This window comes from Monodelphis domestica, chromosome 7, assembly GCF_027887165.1.
Source record: "Monodelphis domestica isolate mMonDom1 chromosome 7, mMonDom1.pri, whole genome shotgun sequence".
In the NCBI taxonomy this organism is placed as follows: domain Eukaryota; kingdom Metazoa; phylum Chordata; class Mammalia; order Didelphimorphia; family Didelphidae; genus Monodelphis; species Monodelphis domestica.
In genome coordinates, this window is record NC_077233.1 from 199,797,939 (window position 1) to 199,819,829 (window position 21,891).

Sequence of the window (21,891 nt, forward strand, 5' to 3'; positions counted from 1 at the left end):
TGAATCTTTGTGATCCCAAATGAAAATTCCTTCTACCAACACCCAGTTGGGACTTTCTTTGAAAATATAACAGTCTTAGCCCAGAGCACTAAGGCATGGTTTCCCCAAGGACACATATCCTAGCATGTGTCAGAGGTAAGACTGATCCCAGTTCTTCCTGACTCGGTGTCTCACTCCCTATCAGAAACCCAAAGAAATAAAGAGGTTAGTATTAATGGGAAAGATAAGTCACAAATTTTCCTTAGAGAGTTAAATGAATGAGTTAATGAAGTTGGTTTTGTTGTCTGTCCAAAGGTAAAAAGAAACATCATTTCATAGAATAATTAGTCATTTTGCATATAAGTGTTGTTGATGAGAATAAACAAAAAGATCACTATGAAGAGAATCACAGTTTATATAATCTTCTAAATATAGCTTATATATGCAATTATATAATCTGTTATAGAAAATGAAGAAGCAGAGAAATTCTAAAAGGACTTAAGACCTTCCATATTAAGTGAACATACACTTTGATACTTCTTTTGATACTTCAATTCAAATGTGGATGTGGGGTAGATGGGTAAAAGAGATGTTGTAAAATATATCTGAGAACCAAGAATTGAGAGGTCAAAGACTTGTAGACTTCAAAGAGGCAAACATATCCTGAATGTTTTCAGGAAGAGGAGGCAGGACTTTGGGGCCTCCAAATAAATTTACAAAAATTAAACTTGAGTAAACCTTAATGGACAAGAAACAACCGATAAGGGAATAAAAACAATTCAAACCTGACCTATTTAAGTAAGCTGAAAAAATGGGAAATGGCTGAAGGAACAGACATCCATGTGGACTATTACTATTTTCTACAAAAATGTAACTGAAGTAAAACAGTGAGTACAACAAGAATATCAAGAAAACTTAGATGTCATCTCAGCCAACAGATACTTCATCTCTTTGCCAAGAAGATAGATGTGGCAGCCAAGTACAAAATGAACTTTAGACTATAAACCTATTTGTAAAATTTTACAGAGATGAATGGTGGAAAGTTATGAAAAGTATCACCTCAAGAAACAGTGAAAGGGAGAATGAGTGTACAGAAAGCTTGATGTAAAGTCCAATTAACGTCAGATCTTTCTGAGACTATTTTAAGAATGACACTTTTAAAAGGAGGCCACAAAACAGGCAAAAAATTGAAAAGATCTGTCACAATTTCTGTAACAAATCCTTTTATTTTTCACTGACAGTAGAGTTACCTCACCACATTTGGATTCTCAATATGGCCCCTGTTAATGCTTTGTGGAGAAGCAGAACTCACAATAAATACAAAGATAGAAAGAGCAGCTGGGCCAGACCACGTATAGAGATCTTTCCTGGGAGCAACATAATTGGAGTGGGGGTGTCACGTGCTATTAAGGAACAGTTCTCAACCTTTCTGTAAGAAGAGAAGATATGAAAAGATGAGAAAATCATGAACTTTTTTTTAAAAAGGAGATTTAAATAATATCAGGAACTTTTGACTTATAAGCTTACTTTATGAAATTTTTGAGAATTTACTTTCAAATTGAGACCATCTTTGGTGAAAATATGAGAAGAAAAGAGAAAGGCTTTTTCAAATAGTATTTAGCAACAGATCATTTCTTTATCATTACATCACTGAAAAGGACACTCTGTACTTGATCTCAACATATTTACTTTTTGACTACTATTTGATTCAGTATGACAAAATACTGCCTTAAAAGACTCTTCTTCAACAAAGTGTCTACTGGGCTTAGGATAATATCCAGATTTATTTTGATACATCAATAATTGTAACTTTTATTATCCCTGGACTATGAATATCAAGTGAAACATAGAAGAGGGAGACACAGTCAATCCAAATGGAACATTTTCTCAGTCAACTATGAAAATCCCCCAGTACTTCCATTTGTAAGTGATGATAATTTTATCAATCCCTGGTATGTTTCAGAGACTTCTAAATGAAATCCACAGTCATTCAAAAGAGTTTGTTTAAACAAACTCTTCTCATTTTTTCAAACTGTAAAAACCAAAAAGATGAAGAATACCTGTATCTAAATGATGCTATGTTTGATGAGCATCCCTTAGAGCTGTCCAGTAGAGAAGGACGATGAAACAGGCCCACCATTGAATAAAAGAAGAATGAGTTAGATTACAGTTGGGGAATTGTAGAGTGCTTTCAACCTACTCTTTGAAAGAAAAATTCCATCTTTTAATACCACTATTCTTCTAATAATGCTATTTGGGTGCAGAACATGAAATATCATAAAACTATAACTCGTGTGCTCTCACTAATTTTTAGTCAGTTGGATTATGAAATAGAACAGTGAGAAAAGTCCATAAAGAACCTAGGCATCACACAAGAGTGGCACACAGATAGGTGAATGTGTGCACTCTATGTAATAAATGAAATACTGCGTGAAGAAAACAACGTAAAAATGTCATCAGAGAAATGATTTGTAGAGGCAGTGTGGCAGTCCTGTGTCTTTCCAAGTCACTTCCTTGGGGGTCCCCTCCCTGGAGGGTTTGTGGAAGACTTTGAGTCACGTCAGAAGTGAAGGTGTGAAAAATTTTTTAAAATTTAAATTTCAAAATTAAAAAAAGAAGTGAAGGTATGGATGGGTTGAAGTGTGTACTATGAGGAGGGAGATCAATAAGATTATTGAGGTGGAACAATGGTTAGAGAGCCAGGCTGGGGTCGGAGGTTCTGGCTTCAAATCTGGCTTCAGACACTCCCTGGCTGGCCCAGCCCTTACTTATTCTTCTGACTTGGTCCCAAGACAGAAAGTAAAGAGTTTTTTTTTTAATGAGGTCATTGATTGATTGATTGATACATACAGCATGCCCAGCACTATCCTGGTTAACTTCAGGTGATTTTTTTTTTGTATAATAAATTTTGTGAAATAAAATCTTATCCTAAGCTGCATATTTTCAGTTCAGTCCGAAGTGTATTTATTTAAGCAGAAATTACAGGGGTCCAGCCCTGATGTACATACTTCCAGTCTAGTGGAGGGAGGGAAGTACATCAGTAACTGTCATAGAAGCTGGGAAGTGGTGGTTGTATCAGAGAAGGGAGAGTGATTCTGAATCTTGAGGAGAATGCAAAACAACTTTTTGTACAGCTAACCTGTTTTTTCTCATCTTAATTTCCAGTGAATTCTTCATTCCTGGGCTGGTTGATACACACATCCATGCACCACAGTATGTGTTTACTGGAAGTAATGTGGATCTCCCTCTCCTGGAGTGGTTAACAAAGTATACATTTCCAACAGAAAACAAGTTTAGCAATAAGGATTTTGCCGAAGAAGTCTACACCCGAGTGGTTGTAAGTATAAGTACATGCCATAGTTAATCGTCAGCATCTGGGGCTGAAAAGGATCTTATTAATCATTTATCCTAATGCTCATTATTTTATGTAGGAAGCTCAAAAAGATCTTTCTTTTTAAATTAAAAAATCTTAAATTAATGTAATGGTTTAATTTTTCCCACTTACATGTAACAAGTTTTTAGTATTTGTTTTCTAACATTTTGAGTTCCTCTTCTCTCCCCCCCCAGATGGTAAATAATTTGTTATTGGTTTACATGTGCTATCTATCATATAAAATAGATTTCTGTATTCATCATGTCATAGAAGTCACATATTCAAAAAAAACTCACGAAGAAAATAAAGTGAAGAAAGTTCTGCTTCAATCTGTATTCAGACTCCCATCAATTCTTTCTCTATAGGTGGATAGCATTTTCCATTATATGCCTGTTAGGGTTGTCTTGGATCATTATATTGCTGAGAATAGCTAAGTCCATCCCAGTTAGTTGTACTTTATTGCTCTCCTGATTCTGCTCACTTCACTTTGCATCAATTCATGGAAATCTTTCCAGGTTTCTCTGAAATCTTCCTGCTCATTATTTTTTTATAGCACAGTAGTGTTCCATTGCAATCATATACCACAACTTGTTCAGCCGCTCCCCAATTGATGGCCATCCTCTCCATCAAAGGACTTCTTAAGAGGACTCAAGCAGTCGTTGGCAGAGCAGGGATTAGAGCCCACACCTGCTGACTGTGCCATACTGGCTCCCACAGGCTTATTTAAAATGGCCCCTTAAATGGGCTCAACAAATGCACCTTTTTTATTTTCCTCTCTGACTTTTCTTAAGCTTCATAATGTTTCTCTGAATGTTCTATGGAAAAGAAAAAAAAAAACTAAAGAACAAGGGCAAGATGATGTGAGGAAAGAGTTAGTTGGATGGTTTTCCTGGAATGTAAAACATATGAAAGAGAATAGTATGAAGAAGGGTTGGAGCCAGATTGTTGAAGGATTTAAATGCCAAGCCATGAAGTTTTTGTTTTATCCCACTGGTGGGAGTCCCTAAAGATTTTTTTTTGAGCAGGGGAGTGATGAGGCCAGACTTTTCCGTGTTAAGATCAGAGAGAGAGGAACTTGGGAATGGGGAAGGGAGGAAAAAGTTATGAGAAAACTTCTCTCCCTTGTTATGTTGATTCTACAGGAATGAAAGAAAAAATTCATCATAGGGTCAGTAATTACACAGAGGTCCTTTTAAAGGCACTTAAGGGTACTTAAATGTACTTGGGGGTATAAAGATACTTAAGGGTATTTAAAGATACTTAAAGATATTTAGGGATACTTAAGGGTGTTCAGATGCTTAGAGGTATTTAAGGGTACTTAGAGATGCTTAAAGGTACTTAGTTGTACCTAAAGGTTCTAGAGTTCTTAGAGGTACAGAGATAATACTCTACGGACCCTCTGCTGACTTGAGAAGTAATTCAAGTTCTCATTTTTGATGTGGTATTATGTACACATGCACATCTTAATTATTTATTGTTTTCTATTTAACACATGTTCTTTGGTCGTATTTGACACATCTTTGAGACATCAGAGAAACACAACTGAGGAGGACTAAAACCATGCCTTAGGGGTGCTGGTGGCCTGGGTTAATAGGGAATTGTAACCAGGTGTTTTATTAAATTTCTCTGAGGAAGGTGTTGTGCTTCTTGGCAAATTGTTTAAAGGATATGAAGGGATCTATTAGCCGAGGTTATCACCTCTGTTATTAAATCCCTTCTTCTTGGCTTCCCGAATTTCTGCCCAGGATTGTTTGTGAAGCTGGAGCTCTTTTAGAAGGAATTAGTTGAAGCTAGAGAGCTGTCCATGGATCTAGATCTCTTGGCCTGGCTCCATAAGGTGAAAAAGAAAAGAATGAAAGTAGCAAGGAGATTGAGAGACCTTTACCTATGCCAGAAGTTCAGAGATTTCATTATTAGCTAGACAAGTCTTGGGCTTGGAGGGGAGAAAAAACTAAATTGTTACAGAATTAAATGCTTCTATAACCAGAAAGTTCTTAGTGCTCATCTGGGTCTGGAGCCCTTTCAATTTATGAGTGAGGAAACTGAGACTCACAGTGCTCAAATGACTTAAAGATTTATAGCAAAAAGGGACCTCCTATGACTCCTTATTAAGGGTTATTAACCTGGAACCCACAGATTGTGGACAGATTTCAGGAGGTCCATGAACTTTGAGGGGAGAAAAAATTACTTATTTTTACTAAGGTTTTAACATTTTAACATTAACATTTTAATGATTTAAAAACATTATTCTGAGATGGGGGTCCATTACACAAAAAAGTGAGGAATCCCAGATTTCATCCAACTTCTTTGTTCTGCATCTGAGGAAATTGAAGCCTAGAGGGGTTAAGCAATTTGATCAGGTTTCACACAGGTAGTTACTGCCAGAGATGGAATTTTAACCCAGGTCCTCTAGAATCCATGGTCTTTTCACTAAATTGCAGTTGCCTCCTCTTTATCCAAGCTCACATAGCAAGTCAAAGCTGGAATTAGAACCTGGGTCTTCTGACTCTAATCTAACATCCTTTCTCATGCATTAGTTATAAACAAAGATAATATTCCCTCAGGTAAAGTATTTCCTCACTGATTATATTTTGGGTGTCCCATAAAAATGTTAAAATTCCAGTTTTTCATCCCTAGATTCATTATGGTTTGGAAATTATTGTTGTTCAGTCATTCAGTCATGTTTGTGCATGATCCTCTGTGGGACTTTCTTGGCAAAGATACTGGAATGGTTTGCTATTTCCTTCTGTCACAGATTAAGGCATACAGAGGCTAAGTGACTTGCCCAGAGTCACACAGTGAGTGAGTGTCTGAGGCTGAATTTGAACTCACGTTCTTCCTGATTATAAGCCTAGCACTCTATCCTCTGAACCACCTAGCTACCTCCACTTATTTTTAAAAATTATTACCCAGCCCTAAATAAATGAATTAAATAAATTCATTAGAAGGACATTTTGTGAAATCAGAATTATTGAGCTATATAAGTGAAATAAATAAAAACAAGAAAGAGTATACAATTCCTCTACATTTGATATTTGCAGAATATGCTCGTGTTCATATTGTCACCCTGGTTAAATTCTGCCTCCCCCCAAATCAGCTCCAAATAAAAGTAGGTGAACATTCAAAAGATTAGAATTAAGTTTTCAGACCTTTCTGAATTTTTTGGGAAGAAGTGAACCTTGGTTTTTATGGTTTATTTTTAGAGGAGAACTCTAAAGAATGGTACAACCACAGCGTGTTATTTTGGAACAATCCACACTGACTCATCGCTCCGCCTCGCTGATATTACAGGTGAGCAATTCAGAGCATGAGAAGGTATGCCATACAAAAGCCGCCAGCTCACACCAGTTTTTGACATCTTCACCCAGACTGAGATTTGTATGTGAAAAGAGTCCTAGCTGTTGATTGTAAGAATCTCAATCTTATATTTTTTTTGTAGCTCATTAAATTGAGGGTCCCTATATTCTAATAGCCTTTGATTAAAAAAAACTGATTTTGCATATATCCCTTAGGCTCAAAAGCCACAAATGCAAAATAGTCTTTAGGACTCTCCTGCCTTAGTGTTGATTCTAAGATAGATGATAAGAGTTTAAAAGAAAAATGGAAGATCAGTGGCCTACCTGTCATTTTTTATTTTTGTCTTTGCATCCCCAGTAGGCATTATGGCATAATGGATAGAGCCCTGAATTTGTTGTCAACAAGATGTGGGTTTAAAAACTCCTCTAAATGGTTAGTAGCTGTGTGACCCTGCTTAACTACTCCATTCTTAGTTTCCTTATCTGGTATAATAATGGTATAAACTGTTCCCAAAGTCTTAGGGCTATTAATAAATCTTTAAGTTATTAAAACTTAAAACTGCTCTAAGGCTTTTGGGACATTATCTGTGCCACACAGGGTTGGCATTCTGGACAGGGAAAATGTTTGAGGGGTAAAGGTGCATAGTATGTACAGGATAGAATGAGTATGCCACTTTGAGCAGAGTTAGAGAAGTGAGAGAGAATATTGGAGAGGTAGTTGGAATCATATTGTAGGTGGCACTGAATGTCAGGCTAAGGAATTTGGACCTTATTCTTTGGTTACTGAGAACCCAGCCAAGGGTTCTGAGCAGAGGAGTGATGCTTTTCAGAAGGATAATCAAGCAGCAACTTGCAAAAAGGGTGAAAGCCTGAAGGCAGAGAGAGATTCATAATTCTCTATTCACTCTAAGATAAAATATAAAATCTTCAAACTGGCATTTAAAGGCCTCTTCATTCTAGTCCCCGTGTCCCTTCATGGTCTTATTTCACATCCTATCCCTTATAATACTCCCTATTCTTTTCAAACTGGCTTACAAGTTGTTTGTTGTACACACAGGATAGTCCATCTCCCACTGCTGTCTCTTTGTTTTGCATAAGTTGGTCCCCCATGCCTGCCTGAAACCTGCTCTCTCTGCAGTTTCCTTGTAATATTTCTTTAAGAAGTAGTTCTTATGAACTGCTTCTTTTAGGAATATTTTCTTGATCCTCCTTCTTCCCTCTTTCCTCCCTCAGCTCTTTGCACATTCTCCTGTAGTGATTTTCTTTCTAGGATTTAGAATCTAGAAAATAGATTTTCTAAAGAACTTACTTCTTATGTCCCCAGTGTATCCCTCCTACCCATCCCAAGTAGCATGTAAGCTTCTTGAGGGCAGGGGCTATTTCAGCTAGCACACAGTGCCTTGCAAACTGTTTGTGGAATTGAACTGACTTGGATATTTACAAAGTAATTTTCACACAATTCACACAATCCCATGCAAGTAGAAGACTTTTGCAAATAACAGAGGAACACTTTTGAAGAAAAAAAATTATACCCTGCTATGTCAGCTTAGCTTTCTAGCTGAAATAAAAATTCTATCACAATCATGGCTACAGCTTGAATGATGTAACACTCTCCTCTTTAGTCCTTTAGTTTAACCTTCCTCCTTTAGCCATCCATGGGACTGAGTCTCCCGTTTATAGCCTGACTGGTGACCTTTATAAAAAGGAAGAGGAAAAACAAAACAAAAAAAAAGAAGAATAGATGTAAGAGTAAATTGAGAGGAAAAAAATGAGGAGAAAGAGGTACCAATGGTGGGAAATGATAGAATTTGATCATCAGGGCAAAAATGCCCTTCAGAGCCATAGGCTATTTATCACTTCTGGATAAAATTTAATTGGAGATATTAAAAATAATTTAATTTGTTTCATCACTTCTGGATAATTTGATTGACATTAAAATAAATTAATTTGTTTAATATTTTATAGTTCACATGGAGCTTTTACATGCATTGTCTCATTTTGTGCCTTACAGCTGCCCTGTGGGATATATTGTTCAGGTATCATCTTCATTTATAAATGAGGAAACTGAGGCTCATAAGTCACACAACAATGAACTTTACCATCGTGTTTTCTGACTCCCAAACCTCAGAATGTTGAATTAGTTAAGATTTGAGCTAAATAAAATAGAATTTTTTTCAAACAAAAAACCTAAATTGACTTTTTACTTTGTTCACATGATGCAGATAAATTTGGCCAGCGAGCTTTTGTGGGCAAAGTTTGCATGGATATGAATGACACTGTTCCAGAGTACAAGGAAACCACTGAGGAGTCGGTTAAAGAGACAGAAAGGTAAAATGCTGGTGGTGGTTTGAGAGAGGGAGCCTCAATGTCTAGCTATATTATCTGTCTTTGCATCTATGTACTTATTATACACACATATGTATTTGTACATAAACATATGTAGTTCCTCTCTGTCTCAATATGTAAATATATTGTGATAGTTATAATGTTATTATATTAAAATTCTTTAAATTCATTAAAATATATATTACATAATATACATATTATATAAATATATATTTGGGGGGGGGAGAGAGACACACACACAGAGACAGAGAGAGAGGAGAAAAGAAGGGAGAGAAGGTGAGAGAGACAAATAGATAGACAGACATTTGGTGGCTCAGTGGATAGAACCCTGGACCTAGAGTCTTAGAGACACGAGTTCAAATGTGGCCTCAGACACTTATTAACTGTGTGAACCTGACACTTAATCTCTCTGACTTCTTACACTGGAGGAAATGGTAAGCCACTGCAGTAACTGCCAGGAAACCCCCTGGACAGTGTGGCCCACAGAGTCACAAAGAGTTGGCTATGGTTGACAATAATATGTATTGCAGTGAAATTTTTATTTTAGGGACTCAAGATGGTTGTCACTTCCAATCTGGGTTTTTGAAGTCTGGGTTGAATAATGGCCATAAAGAGTCAAGAGAGAAGCAAGGAGTCCATTTATCCTGGTTGGCCATCTTCCCTAAGCCTGAAGTTAAAAGTTTTCTTAGATGCATATTTCTAGAGCAGCATTCATCAGCTAGACATTATTCAAAGTAACATGGTGTGGTGTCAGGCAAAGAAAAGAAAGATAGCTATTCATAAAAGCCAGGTAGTGATGCAAGAAGACTCACATCCTTGTTGGAGAAAAAAAAATATATTCTTAGCCCATAAGGAAGTGCTTGTCTGAATTTAAGGGGTGTCACTAAATCAAGGAAATCTGCCCGTCAGGCCAGAAACCTCCACCTCGAGCAGCGAAGTCTCTGGGTCTGAGAAAGAGGTGAGAATGAGACACCGAAGGACTAAACTGCAGCTGCTCTGTCCTTCAGACCTCATGGATTAAAGAGCTGAAGTCAGTGTGGCTTGAAATAGAGCTTTTTCTAAGGAAGAGTTGGAGTCTTTGTACCTCATAAATCAACAGAAAGTCATGGTGCAACACCAGGGGATTTTGGTAAAGGGTATTAAGGCGAGGGGTTACTCACTGGAAGCTGCCAACCTCGGGAAACTTGCTGCAGTCAGTCTCTGGGGTTCATCTGGAGAGAGGATGTAATTTCTCTCAATCTATATAGATTTTTTAACTCAGCCTTAATTTGGCAAAGGCTCTTTTATTTCATCCTCCTGAGAATTGCATCCTCACAAGCCAGCGTTACAGGTGTTACGTCCAATAAGGAAGTACAAAGTATTGGAGCACACAGATTCCTTTTATCCTAGTCCCTGATGCATCTCCTTTTGTTCACAATTGGCTGCTTACTAGAGAGTTACAATCTAGTCCCAAGAGCTAGCTAATTGGGACATGCAATTGACAATGCCTCATTACCCCCACCCACCCTGATTGAACTTGGAGAATCTTTTCATTTAGAATATTTTCCATGGTTAAATCATTCATGATTTTTCCCTCCTCTCTTCCCTCCCCGCTCTCAAATCCAACAAGCAATTCCACTGGGTTGTATGTGTATCATTGTTCAAAACCTATTTCCATGTTATTCGTATTTGTAGTAGAGCGGTCTTTAAACATCAAAACCCCAATCATATTCCTATTGAACCACGTGATCGTTCTACATTCAGATACTTTACATGCATTTATGGATAATATGCAACTGGGGGTTCAGACAAACCCTACCTAATGCAGTGGGGAAGGGATCTTCTAAAACTGACCATCTTATCTGCATTTTCAAAGGCATCAGCCTATAGGGTCTGTTGCTTGTTTTTGATTGGTGGAGAAAGGGATGGGATTAGGACTATGAGGTTGATGATAAGGAAGAAAGATAGGAAGGAAGAAAAGAAGAAAGAGAAAGGAGAGGGAGGAACAAATGAGGAAGGGAAAGAAAAATGAAAAGAAGAATGCTTTAAATGCACAGAAGAGAATAGAAGGAGGGACAGAAGAAAATATAGACAAACAAGGTACGACTACATGTTTAATTTATAAATCCGTAAAAGAAAAAACAAGTAATATGCAATATTCACATTTTCACATACAGTTCTCTCTATTCTACGTTGTATATAATTGTTTATTTTGTTTGTTAAATCCAGAATAAAAATATAATTAAAAAAGAAAAAGAAATGTGCCAGCCTGTCAAGATCTTTGTGGGTGGTTCACTTCAGTGAGTTAGGGATCCCTCTCGGCTTAGAGCCATTTGTTAAGCCTGCATTTTATAGGTATACCAAAATGTTTGGATACCTGGGTAGTAGAAATATTTGAAATTGGTAAGATTGAGAAACAAATAAATTACAATTGAGTAGTTCTGCCACACTTTATAATAGACTGCTTTCTGCTCATAATTTTCTGCTTTCTGATGATATTGGTATGCCCCATTTATTATACAAATATCATCTCAACATTTAATTCCTGTGTCCATAGCAAAGAAAGTAATAGGTATACCATGACTTTATTGACATGGGAAACTCCTGAATGAGGAAACTCCTTTTGCTTAAATCAGGTTGTTACCTTTTTTTTTTTCAATTTATACTCTTAGAAGATTGCCTGGGCATTGAGAGATTAACTGACTTGCCCCAAGGGTCATGTTACCAGGATGTGTCAGAGGCAGGTTTTGAACCCAAGTGTTCTTATCTCCAAGGCCAGCATCCTATATGCTTCTAGAGGGCTGCCTCCCAACAGCAGTCAACTCAATACATTGATGCTTTGGCATGAATATCATTTTATTGTATTCAACACCCAAAGAAAGGATGTGGGAGAAAACTTTTTAAATTTAAATCTCCCTCTAAAGCTAAGCCTGAAGAGGTTCGAATATTTTTCTCAAAATACATAGAAGTAGGAACCCATTTCAAGAATTAACTTACTTTTGGAAAGTCAAAAATTTCCCAATCTTTATCCAAAATAATTCTTACTGCAGTCATAGCAGGTAAAGCTGAGGGTAACCAGCTTCTAAATGCCCTCTAGGAAAGGGAACCATTGTAGAAGTTGTTATTATTGCAATTATAATAATAATGATGATGGTGAATAGCATTTCTATAGCTCTCTGAGGTTTGCAAAGTGCTTTAAACACATTCATTCATTTTGTCCTCACAGCCACCCTAGGATGTAGGTCCTATTTTTTCCCCCTTTTATAATTGAGGAAAGCAAGGCAGATAGATTTCCCAGGGTCCCAGAGCTAGTAAGATTCTGAAGCCCTATTTGAACTCAGGTCTTTCTGATTCCCATTATCATGTCTATCACCCTATCATTGTGCCACTTTTGTAGATTTCAACCCCTTCTTGAGTTGTTTAGATCAAAATAATTTCTGGCCTTCAGATTTGATCATGAGATGAAAAGAACTTAAGTTTATTACTAAGCTTGTGAGCAAAGCTGTCTAGCTTGATAGAATATTCTTCTATGTTCTTGGAATAACCTTTGCAAACCAATGACTAACGTAATATGATTTGGCATTAGTGTAGGCTTTGTTAACTATTTTTATATATAATCCATATAAAATACACACAAAATATTGGGTCACAGGTCTTGCTATTTAATACATTGATATGGAATATATATTCAATGCTTGCAATACATCATTTTTGAATTAGTAAATGCATTGTTTTATTTTGTATGTATTTTATATTATATATATTATAGATAAATATCCATGGATATAAATATTTTATATTAATCTACTTATTTTATATTGACTTGTCCTACCCATCCCTCCATGTAAGCTCCTTGGAGGCAAGAGTTTTTATTTCTACATACCAAATGTCCTAGCTCTGTGCTTTGCGTGTATTAAACATTTAATACAAATTTATAGAATTAAAGTGAACTAAATGCTTGGCAGTATATAAAAGCACATTTAGATAGAGAGTTTTCAGTCATGTCTGACTCATCCCAAACCCGGTTAGAGTTTTCTTGGCAAAGATAATGGAATTGTTTGCCATTTCCTTCTGCAGCTCATTTTAGAGATGAGGAAACTGAGGCAAACAGGGTGAAGTGACTTGCCCAGGGTCACACAGCTAGTAAGTGTCTGAGGCCAGACTTGAACTCAGGAAGATGAGTACATCTGGCACTATCCACTTACTGAATCACCTGGATACCCTTTAGATATAAAATTAAAAATACTACATAACCCATAGTCAGTAGCTTCAGTTTACACATTTCTGGCTTATATTGCCAAAATCTTCATTTACTCTGCAACCTGTAGCCAACTCTGTCATCAGCCTCTTCACCACAGACACATCTTTCTTGGCCCCACCGCCCTGGCCTGCTCCAGGCTCTGCTTCTTCCCTCCACCGGCCTTTTCTACTCTTCTGCCCATAAGGAGTTTCCCAGCATTCACTGCTGTCTCTGTGAAGACACTCAGCAGGAAACTGACAAGTAGCTGCCCGTCCGCTTGCCATGAATTGAGAACAGAAAGCCCTCTGACTTCCAAGTCCCAACACATGACTAGATCTCTACTACCATATTATATGTGGAACTTCACGTCTTGCAACATTCTAAAAATAGAGCTTAAAATACTAGAATGGATTTAGTGCTGTGGAAACACTCATGAACAGCCCAAAGGAAGAAGAGCTTTTCTATGGATGTTAGAATATATAATTATGTTTTCACTTGATTTTACTCAGCATGCTTTTGGTTCCAAACGAAAAAGCATAGTAATTACCAGTTGTCTTTAATTATCAGTGATAAAATTTGTACAAGATTAGAGGGTTTTTTTTGTATAAAAATTGGCATGTGGCCCTTTCACTGTTTTAAAAGAAATTTACTTGTGAATTTTTGCATTTTCTAATTTGCTCTTTGTTATTTCACTCTTAGGTTTGTTGAAGAAATGCTAAAAAAGGAAGTAAGTAATGCCATAAAACAGCATCTTTTGATCATGTCTGGTAATAATGCTAACAACTTTTCTTTTAAGTTAAAATCATTTGAGTTCCTGGTTTTGGTTTTCATTAGGAGATTCTTTTGGTCTAGGTTATTTTTTTTTAATTACATGTAGAAACAAATTTTTACATTTTTTTTTAAATTGTGCAATTTAGATTCTCTCTCTCCCTTCTTTCTCCCCCTCCCCAATGCAGTAAATGATCTGTTACAGGTTATATCAGTACTGTCATACAATACATATTTCCATATTCCCCATACTATGACCAAAGACATATAGCACATAGAGAATAAAAAAATCTCATGAAGGAAATAAAGTGAAAGATGGCAGGCTTTGATCTGTAATCAGGTTCCAACAGTGCCTTCTTTGACTTTGGATAGAATTTTTTATCATGAGTCATTTGGGGTTATCTTGTGATCTTGTTTCATGGATAGTTGTTTAGTACTTCACAGTTGATCACCGTACAATATTTCTGATACTATATATTCTGTTTTCCTCATTCTACTTGCTTTACTTTGTATTAGTTTATATGTTTTTCTGAACTCATACTGTTTATCATTTCTTATGATACAAGAATATTCCATTACAACCATATACCACAACTTGTTCATCCATTCCCCAATCAATGGACATTCCCTTAGTTTCCAGTTTTTTGCCACTGCAAAGAGAGCTTCTAAAAATATTTTTATGCAAGTAGGATCTTTTTTCCTATCTGATCACTTTGGGATATAGAGCCAATAATGGTATTATTGGGTCAAAGGATAGGCATAATTTTATGACCTTTGGGTTTAGTTCCTTTTTGCTCTCCAGAATGGTTGTATTAGTTCAGTTTCACCAGCAATATATTAGTGTCTCAATTTTCCCACATTCCCTCCACCATTTAGCATTTTCCTTTTTAACTAATATTAACCAGTCTGATAGGCATGAAGTAGAATCTTAAAGTTGTTTTAATTTGCATTTCTTTAATCATAGTGATTTAGAGCATCTTTTCATATGACTAGGTAGTTTTAATTTCTTCATCTGAGAATTGCCTGTGTATATCCTTTGACCTTTTTTTATCAGTTGGTAAATGTTTTGTATTCTTATAAATTTGGCCAAGTTTTCTATATGTTTGAGAAATGGAGCCTTTGTCAGAGATATTTCCTATCAACCCCCCCCCCCCATTTGTTGTTTCCCTTCTGATCTTGGTTGCATTAGTTTTGTTTGTATAAAACCTTTTAAATCTGATATATCGAAATTATCTATTTCATTTTTCATAATGTTTATGTCTTGTTTGGTCATAAATTCTTCCCTTATACATAAATCTGACAGGTAAACTTTTTTATGTTCCCCTAATTTATTTATGTTATCATCCTTTATTTTTAGATCAAGTATTCATTTTGACTTTATCTTGTGTATGGTATGAGTATTGGCCTATGCCAGCATTGTTTTCTTCTCCTAGCTTTATTAAATACTAGGTTTCTGTGATCTTTAACTACTGAGTGCTGATTTCCTAACTAATTCCATTGATCTACTACTCTTGTTTCATAGCCAGTAAAATTATTTTCATGATTACTGCTTTGTAGTATAATTTGAAATCTGGCATGAAATCCTGTGTATTTTTTAAAATTAATTCCCTTTATATTCTTGACCTTTTGTTCTTCCATATGAATTTTGTTATTTTTTCTAGTTCTTGGAAATAATTTTTGGGTAGTTTGGTATAACATTCAACAGGTAAATTAATTTTAGGTAGTATTTTCATTTTTATATTGGTGTGGTCTATCCATAAGCCAGTTTTTAGTTGTGACTTTATTTGTGTGAAGTGTTTTGTAATTATGTCAACATAATTACAGGGTTTGTTTTGTTAGTATAGATTACTCTTATGAATCATGTTTAGGTCAAAAACTAATAATTACTTGGTAAGATCTATGGTTTCATTCCAGAATATATTTTCCAGCCTAAATTTGGGGGAGGAATCTGTACATTCAGGTGTCTTAGTGCTTTATAGATTATAAAGATATTTTGGAAGTCAGAGTTTGTAATTAAAAACTACAGCAAAAAATGTCAAGTGTGTGACTTTAAAGCCAGCCCCCTTTCATTTTGTTGTAATAAGCTTGGATCTGTTTTCTTAGGCTGTCATGTTCTTCATAGCAAATGTCTTTTGGTTCTTTTCAGTATCCTAGGGTGAAGCCTATAGTGACACCACGTTTTGCCCTTTCCTGCTCTGAGACATTATTGCCTAAACTTGGTGATATAGCCAAAGACCATAATCTGCATGTTCAGGTAGGTATTTATAGTCTCACCTTTAACAATGGCTGCCTGCTGTTCCTGGGCTACACATCCTTGGGTTAGACCTTGGTTCTTTTTTTTTTTTCAGAGCCCCATAAAATGCTACTAGTTTAGGGCTAGAAGACTAATATTATCCAGTTCAACTCCCTTGTCTCACAAGTGAGGAGACTGAGGTATTAGACAAGCATCACTGTTTCAAAAACCTTAAAGTACCACACAAATGTGATTTCTCATTATTATCCTTCTTCCCACTAATCTTTTCTTGAAATTGTTGATCTTTTAGGTAGGCTGTTAGCTTGAAATATACACCCACCATGCTCTTATAGACAAAGTCATTTTCATAATCTACTAATGAGGCAAATCATAAGAGAGCTTGCTGAGCTATTCTTTTTGGAAGGCTTGGATTGTTATTATATTTCTTTCTTAGCTATATTTTATATGACATTTTTCCAGTACACTCTTCTTCTTTTAGGGGAAAACTATTTGAAAAGCTAAAAGGATTTACTTTTCAACTTACAAAAATGCATTTAAAAAAATCTTTTAAGTGTCTTATTTTTAATAGGAATAACCAGAAAAATATCCTCTATCCCACTTTATCATTAAGTTGCTGAAATATGGAGATAAAATGGTTTTAAAAGCTTACAGCTGTGATAAAATAGGGAGCCTCCCCTCCAATATCAAGCCTTAATTACATATTATACTAAAATTTCTCCATTTAAGAGTTATCTGATGATGTTATAAGAAAGAACAGGTAGGACAAAGTCAGTGTAAGGATTCTTCATCACTTTTGTGGGGGTGTTTTCTTTTAAAATCTAGCCTTCCTGAGACCTTTTTAATGTTTGTGATCATTTACACCCTACTCCTTTTTATCTTTGAGCAATGAACATTATTTTTGTGAGCTGTTAATTTTAGTTGTTTCCAATACCCTACACAATTCTAGCCTATTGATACACTTCAGATCTCAAATATTGCTATTTTTTTGCTTAGAGAAATAAGGTTAAACTCTAAAACAGCTGTGCAAGAGTGAATATCATTGATCTATCAAAATACAAATAGTTTTGGTTCTTTCTCTTATTTCTTTCCTTATCCTTCTTCCCCATGGGCTTTGAAATATCTTGGAAGGGAGGGACCACCTTTATTCTTTAGTATAATACTCACACCTAGGAAAATGCAAATAATTGATTCATTCACTCATTCATTAATTCATATAACTACACACACTATAAATACTGCTGATGAGGGGGATGCCACAATGCCATTCTTGAAATTCTTAAGCTGCTCACTGGGTTATTAGCCCATTACACCCACCTACCACCAGTTGCCTTGGGATTACTCTTATTTTAGTCTGGAGACTGCACAACAATCTTCTTCCTAAGAAATGTGCAAGACCTGGTTTACATTGTCTTATGGCCCAGAGAAAAGCAAACAGTTGTTTGAGTTGAAGTTAGGGAGCTCATCATGAGTGAGCAAGGCTCCTTTTTCCAGAAAGGACTATCATAGAATCTTTCTTTGATCTTGCATATTATCTTTCTTTGACTTTCATATTAGAATTGGAGAGGGCCTTAAAGGTCATTATTTCACAGAGAAGAAAAATAAGAACTATACATGTAATTTTCCTAAGGTCACACAGCATATTCAGGTTAGAAATGAGATGAGAATCTACATCTCTGAACTCCTAGTTCAATGCCTGGTTCAACTAAATAATGCCACTGGCATTCTACAATATCTGCTTACATTTTAGTTGCACAATCTTTTCACCTCTGACAAGGCAATTTATCATAAAAAAGTGATCTTTATCTTTAAGGAGAATTCTATTATAATTATGTTAATTATATTATAGAATCTATAATTATGTGATATAATTATATATTGATATGAATGTATAATTATATTAGTAAATTTATTCACCATACATATCACTAAAATATTGTTAAAATTATTGAATTTATATGTAATTATTTCTTATATTTTTACTTATCCTGATAAATTTCTGAATTTCAAACATTTTGATAGGAGTCCAATTTTGAACACATTTTAATTTGTTCTCATTTAATTGATCATCAGCTGTGAAAGGTCACAATCTCTATCACCTATCTTCCCACAAATCCATTTGCATATTCACGGCCAAACTATCTTTACCCTTACTGTACAGAAAGATTAATTTTGTAGGCTGTGTTGTAAAAACACCCTGAAAGTACCATTTTATTTTTTGTAGAGCCACGTAAGTGAGACTCCTGATGAAGTTGAAGCTGTGAAAAATCTATTTCCTAATTATAAGAATTACACAGACGTGTATGACAAAAACAACCTCCTGACAGACAAGGTAATGAAAAAGCCTGCCTTCTGAGACATCTCTTAGGCATTATATGTGACTAAATATGTTGAAATTTTCATTCTAGTGATCCTCATCATTTTAATTTTCATGCTCTTCAGACTAAAAAATTAAGACTTGAAATTTTCTCAGGTCAGATTCCCTCCTTTTGAGGATATAATTCTTTTTTTTTTTTTAACATGTTGTAAGTTTTTATTGATATTTTATATTTCTTACATCACCATAGTTATCCCAAGTATCCCTCCCCTCCCCTTTCCAGAGAACCATAAAGATGTCTTACCAATAACAACAACAAAAAAATGCTTTGCTATAATTATGTAGAATAGAAAGAACATTAGATTTAGAAGACCTGGGGCCCAACCCTGATATTTCCTAGCTGCATTATGCATTATTGAAGAAATGTTATTTAAATTCTCTTGACACTAAATTTTCCCATTTGTAAAATAGGGATAATAATGTAACTTCCTACCTTGCCGTCTCACTATGGGGAGAAACTTAAATGCGAGGCTCTGTGGTGCCATTTTTAGACCTATGGCTTTATTAAATTTAAGGACATATTTTCTGTGTTCTGAAAATAAATATCTAGTGTTGCGTGGCACAGGTCTATAATCATTTGTCGAAACTCCACGTGAAGATTATTTATAAGTATTAAGTTCTGGCCTGGTATAGTAAAAGGAGAAAGGTGTGAGAAGCCTGAAAAGGTAGGGGCAGCTCAAGAGGTTCCCGAGATAGAGCACCCGGGCTGGAGTGGAGAGGACCAGCGTTAACGTGTGTCCTCAGACACTTCCTAGCCGGGTGACTCTGTCTGATTCTAACCCATCATCGCCTAAGCTGGTTCTAACTCGTACCACTCTTCTGTCCTGGAATCCACAAGACAGAAGGTAATCGTTTGGGGTTTTTTATTTTTTCCCCAAAAAAGGGAGAAAAAACCTGAAAAGGTAGGAAAGGCCTATGAAGGGCTTTAAAAGCCAAATAGAGGATTTTATGTTAGATCCTAGAGATAAAAGGGAGATGTTGGAATTTATTGAATAGTAAACGTCTATGTTTCAACTATTAAATTCCTCGGTTTCTTGTATGTGTCTTCTATAAGAATTCTAAATTACATTCTAAAAAAAGCCTTCTCCAATCCCTCTTCATTCTAGTGTCTTACCTTTTTTTCATTATTTCTAATTTATATAGGATTGTATATTGTTTGCATATGGCTTGCTTTGTATATATTAATTTGTATGTTGTCTCTCCTTGAGGGCAGGGATTGTCTTCTTTTTTGTTTTTGCCTCTTTTTGTATACCAAACATTCATTAACATAGTGCCTGGCACATAGTAGGTGCTTAATACATGCATATTGATTAATGGGTTGAAATAAACTTTCTTAGCACTACACCTATAATGTTCTTCACCTCCCTAGCTTTAGAGCCATTTAGAGCATCAGGTTGGATGTTTTAAACCAGAAGGATAAAGGGCAAGGTTAGTTTAACCCACAAAACAAAATCTTTACTTTCTTCACAATGAGAACAAAAATTCAATGGCAATTTTAGACTTTGGGGAACATGGAGAAGAGGAAAGATTAATCTTTGGCATAAGTAACATAAAGTTTGCAAATGCATTTAAACCACACTTACGTTCTTACATTTATTTTCATGTGATTTGTAAATTAAATTTCAAATTTGCCTGTGTGATTTCTTTACATGCAAACTGTTGAAACTTCATCGATGTAAATACTTTTGCATTCAGTATATAGCTCACAGTAGCAAGCTATTTCGATTCAGGTTTTGTTCTTCTAGGACAAAAGTGTATGGAAGAGAAAGGTCTTGTTCTGTTCTGGAAAACCTTACAGATTTTTCAAGAATTTGGAGAGATAAGCAGAGGTTTAACATGTTAGATAGGGCAAGGATTCTTTTAAATTTAAAACAAAGGGAGACCTATTTACCAGAGATTCCATCCTATGCTGCTTTTTTTTCCTTCTAAGAAATTTAATTATTTTCAGCAAAAAGAATGAAGTGGTATCATATCACAAGACCTTTGGAGTCTGAATGAAATCAAATTATGTCTATACAATGGCTTAAAAGATAGCTCTGTTGTATAGTGACCTTTTTCTTTTAAAGAAAGTTCCATTCGAGACAAAGAAACCCCCATTCTTGCAGGAGTTCTCTCTGTGATCTGGAGTTAATAATTAAGTCTGATTATGTAGCAGTGGGGATAACTGGATCATAGAATTCAGAGCTCAAAGGGAGCTAAGAGAGTCTTTGGTTTTGCCCTCTCATTTCACAGATGAGGCAGCTAATTTGCAGTTATTGACAGCAAGAAAGTCCCTCCTCCCTAAGAAGGTTACTTTAAAAATTCCTTATTAATATGTGCACTTGCCGATATGCCAATAAGGATAGTAACTCATACTGTCTCTGTGTGCTGAATTGGCAAATATTGACCACACGTCCTCTAAGCAGTAAAACTCAAGTGGTTTGTTTTCCTGTCTAGACGGTGATGGCGCATGGCTGCTACCTGTCTGATGAAGAGCTCAAAGTATTTCAGCAGCGCGGAGCTTCCATCTCCCACTGTCCCAATTCAAACACATCGTAAGTAGATAAGTGTTTTTGTGAGAAATTCCAAGTTCAGAGGAAAGGCTCTTAACCTCCTGGACTGTTGTGTGTGAATGAGCGAATGAATGAATGAAGAAATGAAAGCAAAGAGACAGAGACAGAGAGAGGGAGAGGCATGTGCATTGTTAGGTGCTGGAGATGCAAATACAAAAAAAAAAAAAGAGAGAGACATTCTCTACCCTCGTGGAGCTGATATTCTAAAAAAAAGATAACACATTTAGAGGAATGGTAGCAAAGAGAGTTTTGATCTGGGATGTTTACAGGGATGATTGGAAGCCCAGGGCATTTGGCTGTCATCATACTTTTTTTTTTCAAAAATCAGCAGTTTTATTTTTAAAAAATTTTCCATGGTTATTTGATTCTTTTGTCCCCCTCCCCCTCCTGGAATTGACAAGCAATTTCACTGGGTTATACATATGTTATCACTCAAATCCCATTTCCATATTATTCATTTCTGTAATAGAATATTAAAACCCAAACTGCAAATCCTATACCCATATAAACAAGTGATAAATCGTGTTTTTCTTCTGTGTTTCTGCTCCTACGGTTCTTTCTCTGGATGTGGATAGTGTTCTTTCCCATGAGTCCCTCAGAATTGTCCTGGATCATTGCTTGCAACTAGTAGCAAAGTCAATCGATTTGGTTATCATACTCTTTTCAAAAATAATGGTAGTAACAGACTCAATAACTGTTATTTCATTCAGTATAAGGTCATGTAGACTGA

At 35.8% G+C, this 21,891-nt stretch overlaps 1 protein-coding gene across 1 annotated transcript in view; it reads left to right on the forward strand.

The window, feature by feature from the left end:
- Nucleotides 1-21,891, forward strand: part of GDA (guanine deaminase) — a 96,327-nt gene that overhangs the window by 52,723 nt on the left and 21,713 nt on the right. The window contains exons 3-9 of the mRNA XM_001365045.4: nucleotides 3,145-3,316; nucleotides 6,556-6,643; nucleotides 8,871-8,976; nucleotides 13,913-13,940; nucleotides 16,128-16,235; nucleotides 18,457-18,564; nucleotides 21,046-21,143. Coding sequence (XP_001365082.2) covers nucleotides 3,145-3,316; nucleotides 6,556-6,643; nucleotides 8,871-8,976; nucleotides 13,913-13,940; nucleotides 16,128-16,235; nucleotides 18,457-18,564; nucleotides 21,046-21,143 — 708 coding nt within the window. The remainder of the gene's footprint in view (nucleotides 1-3,144; nucleotides 3,317-6,555; nucleotides 6,644-8,870; nucleotides 8,977-13,912; nucleotides 13,941-16,127; nucleotides 16,236-18,456; nucleotides 18,565-21,045; nucleotides 21,144-21,891) is intronic.